This window comes from Hyperoodon ampullatus (genome assembly GCF_949752795.1).
Source record: "Hyperoodon ampullatus genome assembly, chromosome: X".
Classification (NCBI taxonomy): domain Eukaryota; kingdom Metazoa; phylum Chordata; class Mammalia; order Artiodactyla; family Ziphiidae; genus Hyperoodon; species Hyperoodon ampullatus.
Window position 1 is genome coordinate 35,477,340 of NC_136913.1, and position 17,779 is coordinate 35,495,118.

The 17,779-nt window shown below is 42.2% G+C and overlaps 1 protein-coding gene across 4 annotated transcripts in view; it reads left to right on the forward strand.

The window, feature by feature from the left end:
- Nucleotides 1-17,409: 17,409 nt before the first annotated feature.
- Nucleotides 17,410-17,779, forward strand: part of OTC (ornithine transcarbamylase) — a gene marked incomplete at both ends in the record, with an annotated part of 64,959 nt that continues 64,589 nt past the window's right edge. For all 4 annotated transcript variants that reach the window (XM_079727157.1, XM_079727159.1, XM_079727158.1 and 1 more), the window contains one exon: nt 17,410-17,486. In XM_079727157.1, the coding sequence (XP_079583283.1) occupies nt 17,410-17,486 (77 nt within the window). The remainder of the gene's footprint in view (nt 17,487-17,779) is intronic.

A 17,779-nucleotide genomic window follows, 5' to 3' on the forward strand; every position in this document is an offset into this window, starting at 1 on the left:
ACTATAAAGACACATATTTGATGATCTCCGGTGACTCACAAACTAACTCAGGAGACAATTCCAAAAGAAGAGTTGTGAGGGGTATTTGGCAGTATTTGTATGACTAGGTAATTTCCTAGATAACTACTTTTAAGGCTCATGTAATGTGATGATAATGGCTTAGATTATTATACTCTTGTTTGTGCCAGACATTGGTCAAGCATTCTATGTCTTAATTATTTAAATTTTCCTATTACAGAAGAGAAAACTGAGGTACAGAGAAGTTGTTACCCAAAGTTTGCTAAAACGTGTTAGGGCTGAGGTTGGAATACGTGCAGTCTAGTTCCAGAATCTATGCTCCAAATCACTACACTATACTGCCTTTTGAAAGAGCATCGAGCAGTGGTCTTCAAACTTTTAGATCACATATCCTCATTCATAACCTACCAGAAGCCAGAAGACATAAGAGCTCACTGATGAAGCAGATGCACATCAACTTTCCTGGGTAGATATCTAGCACTTGAAGCTCTCAGCTGGTGACAGAATCAGTGAGAAGTTGGAGGAATGAGGTTCAGAAAAAAATAAAGGCAGAGATGGAGAAAAGCTACCCAGCAGAAGCAATATGTGTGTATGTACATGTTTGTATGCATGTACTACTGTACTAATGTATTATGCATATTGTAAAATATACACAAAAAGAAGATTTAAAATGATGAGTTAAAGAATAAACATAGGGCTTCCCTGGTGGCGCAGTGGTTGAGAGTCCGCCTGCCGATGCAGGGGACACGGGTTTGTGCCCCAGTCCGGAAGATCCCACATGCCACGGAGCGGCTAGGCCCGTGAGCCATGGCTGCTGAGCCTGCGCATCCGGAGCCTGTGCTCCGCAACGGGAGAGGCCACAACAGTGAGAGGCCCGCGTACCGCAAAAAAAAAAAAAAAAAAAAAAAAAAAGAATAAACATAACTAACAAGATGGATTGTCTTGAGCATCCCCTGGGGGCGTGTGTCACACACCTCAATTTAGAAAATAGGCTTGGGATAACATGGTTTTGAATTCTGGCTTTACCACTCGTTACCTGAGTCATCTGGGCAAGTTGTTTATTCTTTGCCTCTGATTCTCCATCTGTTAAATCAGGATAATAACCCCTAACTTGCAGGATTGTGAGGTTTAAATGAGATGATGTGTACAGAACCTGTAGTCCCTGGCTTTCAGCCAATCTTTTTCCACATGATTTACTTTCCCTCATAATTTAAAATTCCCGTTATTTGCTTCATGGTCTGTTTTTTTTTTAATTAATTAATTAATTAGGCTGCGCCGGGTCTTAGTTGCTGCCTACGGGATCTTTCAGTTGCAGCATGTGGGATCTAGTTCCCCAACCAGGGATCGGACCCGGGCCCCCTGCATTGGGAGCGCGGAGTCTTAACCACCGGACCACCAGGGAAGTCCCTTGGTCTGTGTTTTTAAAATTTCACTACGTAGTCCTATAATGAAGCTGGAGGCAGCCCTGCAGTTTGACTTGGTGCATCTAGGTGGCGCTAGATTAACAGCTTTTTCATGCTGCATCATTCCAAACATGGTGCAGCTGTGTGTCTGACAGCAAAGAAAACTGTGGAGGAGACATGGGGAAGAACCAATGTACATTTTCCTTTGTGCAAAACCCTATAGGGACTGGGAGGAAGGGAGGACTTAATGACTGTCCAGACACTTAAAATATGAATGGCCTGACTGTTCAGCAATCGTATGTCTGTGAACAAAAGTTCCCTTTTACATGAGCTGTTTGCCACTGCCCTTTGTGATTGGAATTGGGCTTGAAGACTCTAAGTGTATTTTGAACTATTTTAATCTGTGCCTTTCCACGGGTAACTTTTTCCTAACAGGGTTCCTTGGCTACGTTCAGTCTCATTTATTGCCAGTGACTGAAAATTTCACCTTTGACCCCAACTTTGGGCTTTTGTTTCTTCTTTCCCCTCCTCTCAGAATGCTAAGACCGTTGGGTTTCTTTGGCACAAAGCTAACCAGAAAATAAATGTACTTGAAGGCATATCAGTCAGATTTCTGACAAACAGATGACATCTTCTTATTGGGAAAATTTGAAAAGGGTTTGTTTACAAAGGAACAAATTTCAAAGGGTTGGAAGGGGGTTGGAGCATAACCACAAGGCATAGTGCAATGACCCAGGGCTAACAGCAGGGGAACTGTTGCTCTCCCTTGGTCCAAAGAGATGAAGCGTTCATTACAACTCGGAAGGAGAGCTGTGTAAAGTAGGCCATCTTGACAGGAACAGTGAATTTCTATCAAAGAACAGCCAGCCCAAGGCAACCTCATGGGAAACCAGGAGAATAAATCTTCTGACTTCACTCTACTCCCTCCGTTCTCCAGCTGGGATTCCAATGGCCAAATCCAACCAGAAGCTAGAAGACATGGGAGCTCATTGATGAAGCCCACGCACAGCAACTTTCCTGGGTAGATATCTCACACTAGAGGCTATCAGCTGGTGCAGAGAATCAGTGGGAAGATTGGGGAATGAGGCTCATTAAAAAAGGCAGACCTACTAGAGATTGAGGACATGGGGAGGGGGAAGGATAAGCTGGGACAAAGTGAGAGAGTGGCATGGACATATATACACTACCAAACGTAAAATAGATAGCTAGTGGGAGGCAGCCGCATAGCACAGGGAGATCAGCTCGGTGCTTTGTGACCACCTAGAGGGGTGGGACAGGGAGGGTGGGAGGGAGGGAGACGCAAGAGGGAGGGGATATGGGGACATATGTATATGTATAACTGATTCACTTTGTTATACAGCAGAAACTAACACACCATTGTAAAGCAATTATACTCCAATAAAGATGTTAAAAAAAAAAAGGCAGAGATCAAGGAAAGCTACCCAGCAGGAGCAATGTGACTAGGACGCCACTGCCGGATCAAAGCCCTGCTTTCACTATGCTTCTAATCTCGTGCCTTCATCTTTCGGTTGCATTTTTTTTTTTTAACACCTTTATTGGAGTATAATTGCTTTACAGTGGTGTGTTAGTTTCTGCCTTATAACAAAGTGAATCAGCTATACATATACATATGTCCCCTGTTGCGTCTCCCTCCCCCCACATCCCACCCCTCTAGGTGGTCACAAAGCACCGAGCTGATCTCCCTGTGCTATGTGGCTGCTTCTACTAGCCATCTATTTTACATTTGGTAGTGTATATATGTCCATGCCACATCGGTTACATTCTTGGGAGCAAAGTCCTGGGTGGGAGCATCCAATTGGCTGAGCCTAGTTCACTTACTAGTTTACCCTCTTTGCCAAGGGGTGGGGACAGGAAATATTGCCTCCTTTGGCTTCCCTGATGGGAACTGGGCTGCTACCTTCTTTAAGATTTCGCACATTTGGGGATTTCTAGATATTCAGAAAGAGCTCAAAAACAAGGCAGTTTTACTGCAACGAGAAGCACACCACAACAAAGAGAAGCCCCTGTTCGCCACAACGTGAGAAAGCCCACGCGCAGCAGCGAAGACCCAACGCAGCCAAAAAACAAATAAAAAAAAAAGACAAGGCAGTTTTCTGTCTCCTCTAAAAAAAGACAAATCTCCATTAACAAGTAACCTCCTAAATATCCTTTATAATCTGCAACAGCAAGACCATCAGACAAGAGTACAGAGATTTGGTTTTTATTTCCAGTTCTCTGTCTTTTCTCTCTCATTTCCTTCCTTCCCCATTTCCTGATCTTAGGAAGGTCCCTTTATCTCTCTAGATTTTTTTTTAAGTTTTCTTTTAACTTGTTTATTTATTTATTTTCTTTATATTTTTGGCTGTGCCGGGTCTTAGTTGCAGCACGCGGGCTCTCTCGTTGAGGCGTGCGAGCTCAGTAGTTGTGGCACACGGGCTTAGTTGCCCTGCGGCATGTGGGATCTTAGTTCCTCGACCAGGGATTGAACCCACGTTCCCTGCATTGGAAGGCGGATTCATTACCACTGGACCACCAAGGAAGTCCCTCTCTAGATCCTTATACAAGAAAGCAGGACAAAGATTCTCAAATCTAGTCGGGGGTTCAACTGTTGGGCTGCCAAATAATATAACCAGCCCATCTAAGAGAAGGCCCTAATCAATGTCTTCCTGATAGAACCCCTTGGGCTGTTAATACCTAAACTTCATTGAGCATGTATTTCTCTCGATACAATGTTGGGTGCTTTTGTTTGTTTGTTTGTTTGTTTTGGTAGCTGCTATTTATATAGGAAGTGTTTATATTTATGTCCGTAAAATGCAGTGCAGCATTTTTTAATGGATAGATTAATAAATGAGACAGACATAAGAAGCTTCTGCACACTGTGCTTTTTGGTGTGCATTCACAAAGAACATCAATATTTCCTCTGAGAAGCCCACTCACATTTTTCTCGAAACCTCCTTGTCTCCAGTCTTTAATCTTGTTCCTTCCATGCCCCTAATCATCTGGCCGTACCATTAACTACGGCTCATGAATTGGTATAGACCCATGCCTCAGGGCTTCTCTCCCTCCAGGTCAAATGCCAGAGAGGTGTAAGGCTTGAAGTTTTGCCTCCTGGGAGCATTTCCCTTCTTCACCCCTTGGATTCAGTATAGCTGCTCAATCTACAGTGAATCTTGCATTACTGGATCCAGACCAATCCAAAATTACATTTCTCATTCTCGATCAAGCATCCTTATACTCTGTTCACACACACAGATTTCCCAGAGTTTTTCCAATATAAACTAGAAATCCAGGAGTTCTTTGGCCTTCTCTGGCTTTTGACTTTGTCATTGCCAGCCCCCTCCCAGGGTCATGCTGAAATCTGACAATCTTGGGGATTGGTGGGGAAGGTTGAAGAGAACTGGCTTCATCTGGCAAAAGGCAACTCCCTCAAGTGAAAAAGCATCTTCAATCAAGAAAAGGACAGTTTCATTAGACAAGCTAGGAAAGATTTCTTGAGCTGGCAAGGGAGAGTCAATGAGATTTAAGGGTTCAGCATTCTTACGGTCCTCTAAATCCTCTCATATATTTCCATGCCAATTTTCCAGCATTCATTCTAACCCAATAATGCCACAATATGCACCAAAAAAACCTGTCAGGGTTGTGAATACCACTGATACTGTAATTCATCAGCACAGGATCAGACCAAAGTCTGAGTTTATCTTTGACCGTCTCAGATCAGCTGAGGCAGGTGACTTTTTCACCATGAAGCTATTCACTATAAGAAGCAGCCATCTCATTGGCCATCACTGAACTCTTAATGCCCTTCCTACTGTTCTCCTTAAATCATATTCTCAATCAGCATTCGAGGTGACCATAAGCAATGGTTTAAGCATCTGTTTTGCCACTGTATTTCTAAGGGGGAGTTTTAATGTCATTCAACCATTCCCAATTTTATCACTTTTCCTGAGGGCCAGTTGCCTGCAGCTCACTTTGTGGTACCAATTTCTGAATCACTCAGAGTTCTTGGGGTAAAAGAAAAAGACAGTGAGAAATCATCAGGAAACTCATAGAATTGACAGTCTGGAGAGGAATGCTTGGATAAGGCAGGGAAAGTAGGGAAGCAAGGCAGCCACCGTTGGGCCTAGTCACCATGGTAAGAGTGTACTAGTCACTGGACACAGCCAGAAATGCTGGTAGATTACAGCACTATAAATCTCACCTCCCAGGCTCTTTTTCTTTAGTCCTTCAAGATTCAAATCCCCAGGTGAGAGTATCTGCTGGATCATGTGCCCATGACCTGGCTTTTGCAGGGCTTGGAGAGAGGGAGGGAAGGTTTTTACACTAAGGCTCTACACTAATACTCACACAATGAGAACTGGAGAGGGTTTGGGACGCTGAGTAGTGAAAATCCCTCCTTGTCTGTCAATCAGTCATGGAAAGAGCTTTCACTAAGAGTCCAGAAGCTATTTTCGATCTCTCACTCCCTCACTTGCTTTCTCTCTCTTTACTCCCTCCCTTACCAGATTTTGAGAAAATCAGTGTACCTCTCTGGTCCTCTGGAGGAGAGAGTTGGACTAAGATATTTACGGTTCATCTCTGTCTAACACTCTATGATCTCAGACCTCTCAAGAATCTAGTAAGAAAGGTATTATGCTTACACTATAAGTTTAATAAATGCAGAATCTAACATCTTTCCTTTTCTCTAATGAGTAATTTTAAATGATGTTTTTTTTTGTTTTGTTTTGTTTTTTTTTTGCGGTACGCGGGCCTCTCACTGTTGTGGCCTCTCCCATTGTGGAGCACAGGCTCCGGACGCGCAGGCCCAGCAGCCATGGCTCACGGGCCCAGCCGCTCTGCGGCATGTGGGATCTTCCCGGACCGGGGCACGAACCCGCGTCCCCTGCATCGGCAGGCGGACTCCCAACCACTGTGCCACCAGGGAAGCCCTAAATGATCATTTTTGACCCAGTTTCTCATTGTATGTGAAATTTCTACATGTGTCAGCAAATTATAATATTTATGGAATTCCCCCCATACTATTAGATATTGAAGTATTTTGACCTTACTTGCCTTTTGACATTTCATGTTGATTTCAACAGCTCCCTCAGTACCCACGCCCACTAAGTTAAAATGCATATAAAAATCTAGGTGAACCATAGGGAGAACAGTGATAAAGGAAGTTAATATTCCAAGACGCCTTAGGGTCTTATCAAGGCTGATGCATCAGTTTTGCTTTAAATCTCTTATCTATCTAATTATTTCACCACTTTGATTAAATGAAACTAAAATTGGTATTGATGAAAAGAGAAAGCACAATCAAAGAAGCAGATAAGCAAATAACTGAACGCAAATAACTTTTAATTATCCTCACTTAATAAAGTTAAGGAATAGTGTCAGGTGCCAACATTACTTTGTCAAATCAAAGGGCAGTGTCGGGATAAAAACAAAAAATCACAGAATGTTTTGAAAATTGTAGTCAATTTCAAAATTGTTAAACACTTTTATATGAATTTGGTTTCAAAACAACCCTGTATCCTGGGTTGTGAATATGTTCAGACCCTCTAATGGAAACCCAATTCTTTGAATCACTCCATATGTATTACTCATTTGTAGAATCCTACTGAAGTCCCCAGGCTTCCCCAAACACAAAGAAATAGGTGGGCTTCCAGGTATGGCAGTTATACCTGGCTAGTTTAAACTACTATATATAAAATAGGTAACCAACAAGGTAACCTACTGTAGAGCATAGGGAACTATATTCAATATCTTGTAATAACCTATAATGGAAAAGAATCTGAAAAAGAATCTATATATATGTATATGAATCACTTTGCTGTACACCTGAAACTAACACAACATTATAAATCAACTATACTTCAATAAATTTTTTTTTAAAAAAATGCTGTCCTGGGCTTCCCTGGTGGCGCAGTGGTTGGGAGTCCGCCTGCCGATGCAGGGGACACGGGTTCGTGCCCCGGTCCGGGAAGATCCCACATGCCGCAGAGCGGCTGGGCCCGTGAGCCATGGCCGCTGGGCCTGCGTGTCCGGAGCCTGTGCTCCACAACGGGAGAGGCCACAACAGTGAGAGGCCCGCGTATCGCAAAAAAAAAAAAAAAAATGCTGTCCTATATGGAATCATAATAGGAAAACTAGCAAACAGCTTTTTTTTTTTGGCTGCGTTTGGTCTTCGTTGCTGTGCGCAGGCTTTCTCCAGTTGCAGCGAGAGGGGGCTACTCTTCGTTGTGATGCGCGGGCTTCTCATTGTGGTGGCTTCTCTTGTTGTGGAGCACGGGCTCTAGGCACGCGGGCTTCAGTAGTTGTGGCACGCAGGCTCAGTAGTTGTGGTGGCTTAGCTGCCCAGCGGCATGTGGGATCTTCCCGGACCAGGGACCGATCCCATGTCCCCTGCATTGGCAGGTGGATTCTTAACCACTGCACCACCAGGGAAGTCCTAGCAAATAGCTTTTGCTTTAAGTTGATTAAACAGTTTCTTCTAAACTCAATAATGTATTTACTCCTTGGCCTCTCCCTAACCCAAGGTTACCCGGGTTATTTATCCTCTCTGTCCAGTGTCCTGCTGCTATGATGCAGGGCGCATAGGAACAAACACTGGGTAGTGATATAAAGTAACAAATACATGCAGAAGAGATGTGAACAGCACATTCACTGCAGACAAAGAGCTTGCAGGTGAGGGAAGAGTCAGTAATGCCATTACTAATATCATCATGATCATTAGAAGATGATCATGATGTGTTATTCTCATATGGACTTTGCAAAATGGATTTGCTCATGTCTCCGGAGTCATTTTATGTTCGATTGATTAGGGACACCTACTTTAGAAAATGATTGGATTGTTTTCATGTCCCTCGTGGCTTTGAACAAACAGGCTATAGTCGTAAATTTCAACTTGCAAAAGAGTAGGGACCATAGTAGCAGAGAGATTTTATGATCAGTTTTTATTATACTGTTTTGTTATACTGAAAGGCAATAATGACTTTTGGCATTTATAGAGTCCTTTGTATTTTCAAAGCACTTAGTAATCATTAATTTCTTTATCTCGTTTCCATCTCAAATGAGATAGGTTGGTTAGCATGGCAGGGTTTCAGAAGGAAAATACAATCAGACAATAAAAGATTAGAAACTTGAAAAGTTAGGCAGTTGAAGTACTGAGGGTGAATAAGTCCCTGGTGTTTCCATCATTTAGGGGGAAAAGGAAAAGAGAGAAAAAAACACATCATATAGTTCCTCACTGAGAAACATTGTTTTTGTTTCTTTCTTATTTCTGATTAGAGGACACTGATGAAAAAAGCAGGGCGCCTCAACACTTCTATTTCTAGGAAAGTGACTATAATAAGCCAACAACTGGGACAGGCATGGGGGCTCTCACCATGCGTACTGATGCTAGTAACTAATAAAAGCTAACATTTATTGAACACTGAGCCAGGTACTGTGCTACAGCACTCTATATCCATTACCACACTCCATCTAAACAACAAAGCCATGAGATAGGGGCTGCTAGTACCACCATTTAAAAGAAGAGGAAACTGAGGCTTAGAGAGGCTGAGGAATTTGCTCACAATAAACAGTAATGGAGTGACTCCCACATAGCTGGATTCATTCTTCTATTGCTTGCCAGGTGATTTGCTTATTCCTTAATAGTAACACACTGTGTAACAGTTGAGGATGACCTGGGAATCCATGAACTCCCTGGTTCTCTGGAAGAAAGGATGCCGAACTCCAGTTAAAGAATGCTGGAGGATGAAATTGGTAATGGTGAGTGCCCAGTCCACACGACCCAGACTCCAAATACTCAGAAAAGTTCCAGGGAAAGGGCTTGTTTCTCTCTTGTTCTGGAGACAAGATTCCCATAGTTTATCTTCTGGACCCTGAGTAGGTGTCATCTTTATAAGCCATAGAATTGTTACCAGTGGAGCAGCCTTAAGAGAAGAAGGCTGTGTTTTCCTATTTGCTTAAGGTGAGGGCAGAGCCCTTGCTTAGCAGATGTGGTCAAATACAACAATCATAAGCAGGTCAAGAGGACTTTCCAAGTAGTATCTAGAGAGAGGCACCCACCACAAAGATGATCGTAGCTTTCACCAAGAACTAGAAATGAGCAGGAAAGGCATTCACTAAACTGTGATTTTTGAGAACACACAGTATATGTGTCCTAAGCTCAAGGGGAAAATATTGCTATGGAAATTATTATTGGGACAGTGCTTCTAAACCAAGCCCTGGGCAGCAGTAAACGATGCCCACAGCCTCACAGGGCCCTCACGTCACTCAGACTCTAGAAGTATCTGGCAGTCCTAGGGAGCATCAGGGATGATTGTTGAGACAGTGGTGAACTTTGAACCTCTGTGATTTCCCTGTTTGCTTAATGCCTGATAGCCTCTGATCTGCTAATAAATCTCCTTTATGCACAGCTTGACCTCTGTGCTTCCAAGGGGAGGGATTGGAATCAGCCTATGGGGGAAGAGATGGCTGTAGGATTCTGGGTGGGAGCTTGAGCAAACAAAAGTGTACTCAAGAAAGATAACCTCACCTTTTGCAACTCATCTGCCTCTGACATAAAGGTTGGATCATATTTATTTACCCTTTTTCTACCTTCTAAATTGTGTGTGAATTTCCCAATCTTGTTTTCTAACGCTGACATTTACCAGAACACAAAATAAAAAGCCTCAGGTTTGAAAACTTGAGATTTTTGTCCCTAACTAAGCTCTGAAAAATTCTAGGCTCTGCTTAAAATCAACAGCTGCCAGAGTAAATGATTAACAGAAGAATGACTTCGATGGAAACGTGGTTTATAAGACAACAGAGAAGAGAGATTCCCCTTGAATGTGATGATCAGCATTTCACGCTCTAGTTCAGATTTTGGTCTTCATGTAGGACCCCCTCTACCTTCTTCATGTGCCTCAGTTGAAAGGGTTGGGTGGGAAAGGGGGTGGAGAGGGGATCAGAGGTAGTTTTCACTGATTTCACAACTTCCCCAGGACCTGAATGTTTGAACAAATACTTAGCAGTGACATGGCAAGAAAACACCCCCGAAGCAATATTTTGACAAAGTCCCATCACCATCTGTTAATTAAAGTAATTTTCAGATTATCAGGAGCTCTGTAGTTGACATATTTACAAGTGGAGAGGAATATAATAGTAGCCAGCTGATGGGTGATTTACTTCACTATCATAATTCTAATTCATTTTCTTTTGCCAATTCCCATGCAGATCCAAGCCACATAAGAATACATTCTTACAACAGGATGCAGGTTTATAGCTTATGAAGCACTCCAGGGATATTAATACAAAAGGATTTTTTTTTGATTTTTCAGCAAATTAGATATGACCTAGGACATAGACAGCTCTTAAGAAAAAGGAAATTGGACATTCTTATGCCCCAACCGCCCCCCAAAAACCTAAACCTAAACCTCATACCTTAGACAGAACTTAACTCAAAATGGAGCATAGATCTAAATGTAACTTCTAAGGCTATAAAATTTTCAAAAGACATAGGAGAAACTCTTTGTGACCTTGGGTCAGCAAAGAGTTCATAGATATAACATCAACAGTGTAATCCACAAAGAGAACTTGATCCAAATTTAAAACTTCTGCTCTGCAAGAGAATGAAGAGACAAGTTATAGTCTGGGAGAAAATATCTGCAAATCACATATCCAATAAAGGTCTTATATCCAGAACATATAAAGAACTCTCAAAACTAAAAAAATAAGAAAACAAACAATCCACTTAAAAAATAAAGTAGGTCAAATAGGCATATGAAAAGATGCTCATTTCGCTAATTATTAGAGAAATACAAATCAAAACTACCTCACACCAGTCAGAATGGCCATCATTAAAAAGTCTACAAATAATAAACGCTGGAGAGGGTATGGAGAAAAGGGAACCCTCTTACAGTGTTGGTGAGAATGTGAATTGGTGCAGCTACTATGGAAAACAGTATGGAGGTTCCTCAAAAAACTAAAAATAGAATTACCATATGCCCCAGCAATCCCACTACTGGGCATATACGCAGACAAAACTCTAATTCGAAAAGATACATGCACCCCAATGTTCATAGAAGCACTATTCACAATAGCCAAGACATGGAAACATCTTAAATGTCCATTAACAGATGAATGGATAAAGAAGATGTGGTACATACTTGGAATACTTGGAATACAATGGAATACTTCTCAGCCATTAAAAAGAATGAAATAATGCCATTTGCAGCAACATGGATGGACCTAGAGACTGTCAAACTGAGTGAAGTAAGTCAGACAGAGAAAGAGAAATATCGTATGATATCGCTCATGTGCAGAATCTAAAAAAAAATGTTACAAACGAACATATTTACAAAACAGAAACAGACTCAAAGATAGAGAGAACAGACTTTTGGTTGCCAAGGGGGAGGTGGGGTGGGGGAGGAATGGATTGGGAGTTTGGGATTAGCGGATTATATACAGAATGGATAAACAACAAGGTCCTATTGTACAGCACAGGGAACTATATTCAGTATCCTGTGATAAGCCATGATGGAAAAGAATATGAAAAAGGATATGTATATGTACAATTGAATCACTTTGCCATGCAGCAATTAACACAACATTGTAAATCAACTATACTTTAATAAAATTTTTTAAATAAATAAATAAATAAATAAACTATGCCAAAGTATTAACAGATATTTCACCAAAGAAGATATATGTATGGCACATGGAAAGATGCTCAGCATGATTAGCATTTAGGGAAATGCAAATTAAAACCACAATTAGAAACCACTACATACACATCTGGGTGGCAACTATGAAAAATACAGGCAATACCAAGTGCTGACAAGGCTGCAGAGTAACTGGAGCTCTCATGCATTCCTGGGGGAACTGCAAAATGGCACAGCAACTCTGGAAAATATTTTGGCAGTTTTTTCAAAAGTTAAACATGTACTTACCATATCATCCAGCCATTCTACTCCTAAATATTTACCCTAGAAATAAAATTTATGTTCACACAAAAACCCATACTTAAATGCTTGTAGCAACTCTGTGTATAAGTTCCAAAACCAGGAAACGACCCAAATGTCCCTTAATGGGGAATGGATAAACAAACTGATATATCCACACAATTAAATACTAGTCAGCAATAAAAAGGAACAAACTAATGATAAACACAGCAATACAGATGACTCTCAAAGGCATTATGAAAGAAACCAGTCTCAAAAGATTACATAATGTACGATTCCATTCATGTTACATTCTGGAAATGGCAAAAGTATAAGGAGAAAGATCAATATGCCAGGAATTAGGGGTGAGAGGAGGGTGTGACTACAAAAGGATTTAAGGGAGAGTTCTGGGGGGGACGTGGAACTGTTTTGTATCCTGATTGTGGTGGTGGTTACACGAATCTATACATGTGTTATAACTCATAGCACCATACACACAAAAAAGTTATTTACTGCATGCTAATTTAAAAAATTTAAAAACAACAAAGCATATCATATGTATTCATTTAACCAAAAGAAAAAAAATAGAGAAAAAGAATATTGTTTTCATTTGCAGATAAGGAAACTGACTTGCCCAAGGTCATTCAACCAATAAATGATAGGTTCTGAAGTAGAACCCACACCTTTGAAATACATCATTCTTTCCCTGTTGTTACAGGAGAAATAAACCTTCAAAAACCTAAGCCAAATTTTGTATTAGTTAGCATGCATTTGGTTGCAAGTAACAAAAATCCCAATTCAGAGTGACTTAAACAAAAAGAACATTTATTATTTTACATAACAAGGTGTCCAGTGGTAGGGAGACTCATGAGGTTCGTTGATTTTACAACTCAATGATGTAATAAATGACCAGCATTCCTTCCTTCTTTCACTCTGCCAAACCACAGTTCATTCTAAGGCTGCTTCTCCTCATGATCACAGGATGGCTACTAGTCTCAGACAGAAATACATGCTTCTTTATTCATATCCAGTGGAAGATAGACTACCAGCAACAATCCCACAGAGCTTGTAACTAATGTGTGTACTGCATGCAAATGCTGTGGCTTCTTAGGATCTTAAAGACTCCAGACAACCAGCTATAAAAAGTATTTATGTAATTAGTAACACTCTGAAATAAACAGAGCTTCTCACTGCAGTAACAGCCATATGTCTTATTTGTACAGAGCTCAAATTTGCATTAGATCCTTGGCAATAGCTCTGTCAAGGCTCTTAGACACTGTACCTCATGTTTGGTTAGCATGTTAAAGTTTCCCAGGCAGTGTAATAGCCCATTTTTATAAAACCTTTAGTTGGACAGATCAGGACTCTGAGGATCTTAGAGGAGTCAAGTCACTTGGCCAATTCACCATCAGTTAGCGACTCAGCCGGAGAACCCATTTGGTCTTCAAACGTCCTTCCCATTTCCTTTACATAACATTGATTCCCTCTTCAGTGCTTAGATTTCACTAGGGAACCACAGTAGCAATTTCAAAGAAATATTGCAAGTTCATATATGATGTGTACAAGCTCTAAATGTCAGAAAACGAACATTTTTCTATATCCCCAATGGTGACATTTGGCTATTTGGAATTTTAGACTCAAGTGTGATAGAATAAACTTGAAATCATTAACTTTTCCATCTCCCTTCCCTCACCATCCAACCAATTGTCCCAATAGGTGGATTCTAATTCCTAAATCTCTCTTGCATCCATCCCTACTTTGCTATTTCCACAGCCCCAGTATGCTCTCAGGCCCTTATTATAACAGTAACTTCTGCCTCTTTGCCTCCATTTTCTCCCCACTGCACTTCTTACACAGTGGTGCTGGATTAAGGTTTTCAAGACACAATGCAGATAATGACATATGTCCCTTTGTCTGCCCCAGCTCTAAAACTTTAATAATCTTCCTTTGACTACAGATTAAATTCTTAACTCCATAATCTGGATTTCAAGGCCCTCAACAATCAGGTTCCATTATTCATTTCCATCCTTGAGAGAATTCTCCTTTCTGGGTGGGCGTTGTTGGCAGTGGTGTACCTGAGCCAGCTCACAATGGCTTGCAAGAGCCAATCTTACGCCTCTCTTCCCAACTCTGTGTTCAGCGATGTCACTTTGGTAGCTTGAAGCTGTCCATGGTGGGAGCATTTATACCACACACATTGGTCAGTGCCACAGATCAGAGCTTTTTTCTCTTTTTTAAGAGCTGGTCATTAAATATTTACCAGAACACCACCAGTTGCAGGGTAACCAGGACCAAATCTAAGAGTGAGTGCTCGATATGGTATACAGGATATAAAGATGTCGACACTAAAAGCCCAAATCAGAGATGGGAGGGCCTGGGGGAAACGAATAAGAAGCAGAGAATTGAAAAATATTTGAGAAGGTAGACCTGGGCAAAGATTGGGTTCCCACAGGAGCAGACACTGAGAAAGGTATTTGGGTTCAAGTGGTTTATTTGGGAGATGATCCCAGGAAGCACTGGTAGGGGGGTGAGGGAAGTGAGACAGGGAAGGGAAGGCAGCTAATAGAGGGTGAATTGACAGACAGTTTACTACCATGGGCAATCGAGGCTTAGTCCCACTGGGAACCTTTGGAGGAGCGTGTAAAACATGCCTCATGGTCGCCCACACAGGAGTGAGGAATTTACCCTCAGCCAGACAGCTGTGGGCACGGGCATTAAGAAGTAGCAGGTATGCTTCCCCAACAACAAAAGTCATTACCCTCTCACCATGATTTCTGTCCTAGGAAACATTGAAAAATGATCTGTTAAACTTATTTCTATGCCAGTATTATTGCGAATCCTAGCCAGTTGCTGTTTTATGTATTTTACATAATAAATTTCATCTGAAATAATGCTTAATCCCAAACAATGATACTATGGATGAAACTTTTAGGCAGAAGAAAATCTTTTGGGGCAGGAAGGATTTTGTACCTAAAATCACACCATAATAATAATCACTTACTGTATGTAAATGTAATAAAAAATAATAATCATTATTTATGGTATAAAAAGCAAAACAAAAACATCATATTCCAATTGTAGACTTATTTTGAATAAAGTGTTATGTCAGGAAATTTTTTAAAAAATATTTATTGGGCTTCCCTGGTGGCGCAGTGGTTGAGAATCTGCCTGCTAATGCAGGGGAAACGGGTTCGAGCCCTGGTCTGGGAGGATCCCACATGCCGCGGAGCAACTAGGCCCGTGAGCCACAACTACTGAGCCTACTGAGTTTTGCCTCTTCAACGATGCTTTAAGGTGATCTTCTCAAACAAAGCTGCCATCTCTTCTCCCACGTGGAGCATTCATTCTCTACCTTCTCACCCCTGCACCTCTGCGAGCAGTCTGCCTGGAATAGTCTTTCCAGAACAGATTTGCCAGAGGTTTGGAAATCACAGTCTTTCCCTCTCTTTATCCCACCTCTGTGAGTAGAAGGGAATCGTGTCAATAAATTTCCCTGCTGATATTAATTATGACATCACGACCATCCCTGCCCCTGAAGTGGCCATGGTTGGCTTTTTTTTTTTTTTTTTTTTGTGATACGCGGGCCTCTCACTGTTGTGGCCTCTCCCGTTGCGGAGCACAGGCTCCGGACGCGCAGGCTCAGCGGCCATGGCTCATGGGCCCAGCCGCTCCGCGGCATGTGGGATCTTCCCGGACCGGGGCACGAACCCGTGTCTCCTGCATCGGCAGGCGGACTCTCAACCACTGCGCCACCAGGGAAGCCCCATGGTTGGCTTTTTTTTTTTTTTTTTTTGCGGTACGCGGGCCTCTCACTGTTGTGGCCTCTCCTGTCGCGGAGCACAGGCTCCGGACGCGCAGGCTCAGCGGCCATGGCTCACGGGCCCAGCTGCTCCGCGGCATGTGGGATCTTCCCGGACTGGGGCACGAACCCACGTCCCCTGCATCAGCAGGCGGGCTCTCAACCACTGCGCCACCAGGGAAGCCCCATGGTTGGCTTTTAAATGACACTTTTTCTTTTTTGCATTCCACAAACATCTAGCAAGTGCTTACCTTGCCCTCCCACCCTCCCCACTTAGAGTTCTCTCCCTTCCCTGTGATGTGGAGGCACTTTATCTGGACCTCCCCTATGGGCTTGTATTATGGATATTTATTTACAGATCTATGACCCTTACTGAACTGTAAACTCTGCAAAGGTGAGATCATCTTCCGTCCCTGAAATTCCAGCCTAGCCCAGTATCTGACACAGAATAGATTTTGAAAATATCTGATCTCTAACTGGATGAATGAACGAGTGTGAAGTTTGGGATGGCCCCTTAGTGATCCGGAGAGGCTGCCAGGGGAGGGACTTTTGGTACCCCACCTCCCCGCTTCTGCTGAGTATGGGTTTCTGCTGGAATTAATAGGCAACCGCTTATTTATTGAAGACCTACTATGTGCAAGGCACAATGGGAGCCCCAGGACAGAGATCTTTTTACTCTATCTCCATCCCCACTCCAGCTTTTTGCCCCCACACACACACACGAGTACCTTCCAGGGCACATCTTTCTATTTGTTTTTGTAGAAAGGCTGGGAGGTGGAGGAAAGTGATATCACTGGAAATACTCAGGGATGTCACGTCTACATCTGGGGTTTTGCACTGCCAATTCGCATTTTTGGAATGAGTTATTTCTATGTACCTTCACAGCAGCCAGCACTGCAGTGTCTTGCATATATTATACACCCAACGAGTACTTGTCAATTGATTTTGTACAAATATGTGACAGCATAAATATATTATGAAAAATGAGGAGTCTGAGCACCAAGAGTCAGGATTCCTTCTCCAAGAAAAACAAAACAAAAACCAAAACAAACAAACAAAAACCCACAGTGGTGGATGGAGCTTGGCTTAAAGTTCAAATGCTCCTGGACCCTGCCCTGCAGTATCTCTAACCAGGAGAATTTGATAAGGTAGTTGAAGGGTGATATTACCTTTGCTCTCTCTCTGTAATCAAAGGACTCTTAGCTTTCAGGTGGACCCCACTGGCTACCTTCGTGCGGCGTTTTCAAGAGCACAGAATCATCCTTTTCACTATCGAAAGAATATGCTGTTTAATTTGAGGATCCTGTTGAACAAGGCAGCTCTTAGAAACGGTCACAGTTTCGTGGTTCGAAATTATCGGTAAGTGATGGCCAGAGATTTGAGTCTGACTTAGGAACCGTGGTGATAAATGAAACTCTATTCTGCTTAGGAACCGTGGTGATAAATGAAACTCTATTCTGCAGAGAGGTGCAGCCTCCTAAGGCCTCTTTCTGCAGGGTATAGTGCCAGGTTCTACCCTTGTTGGACACAGCTGTCTCTAATTCCAGCTGAGCTTTCATTTCTCAGTCCTCTATAATCAGATTTCATGGGGCGCTGGGAGGTGACGGCGGGGTGGGGGGCTACTAACCGTGGCACGTATAACAGACTAAATG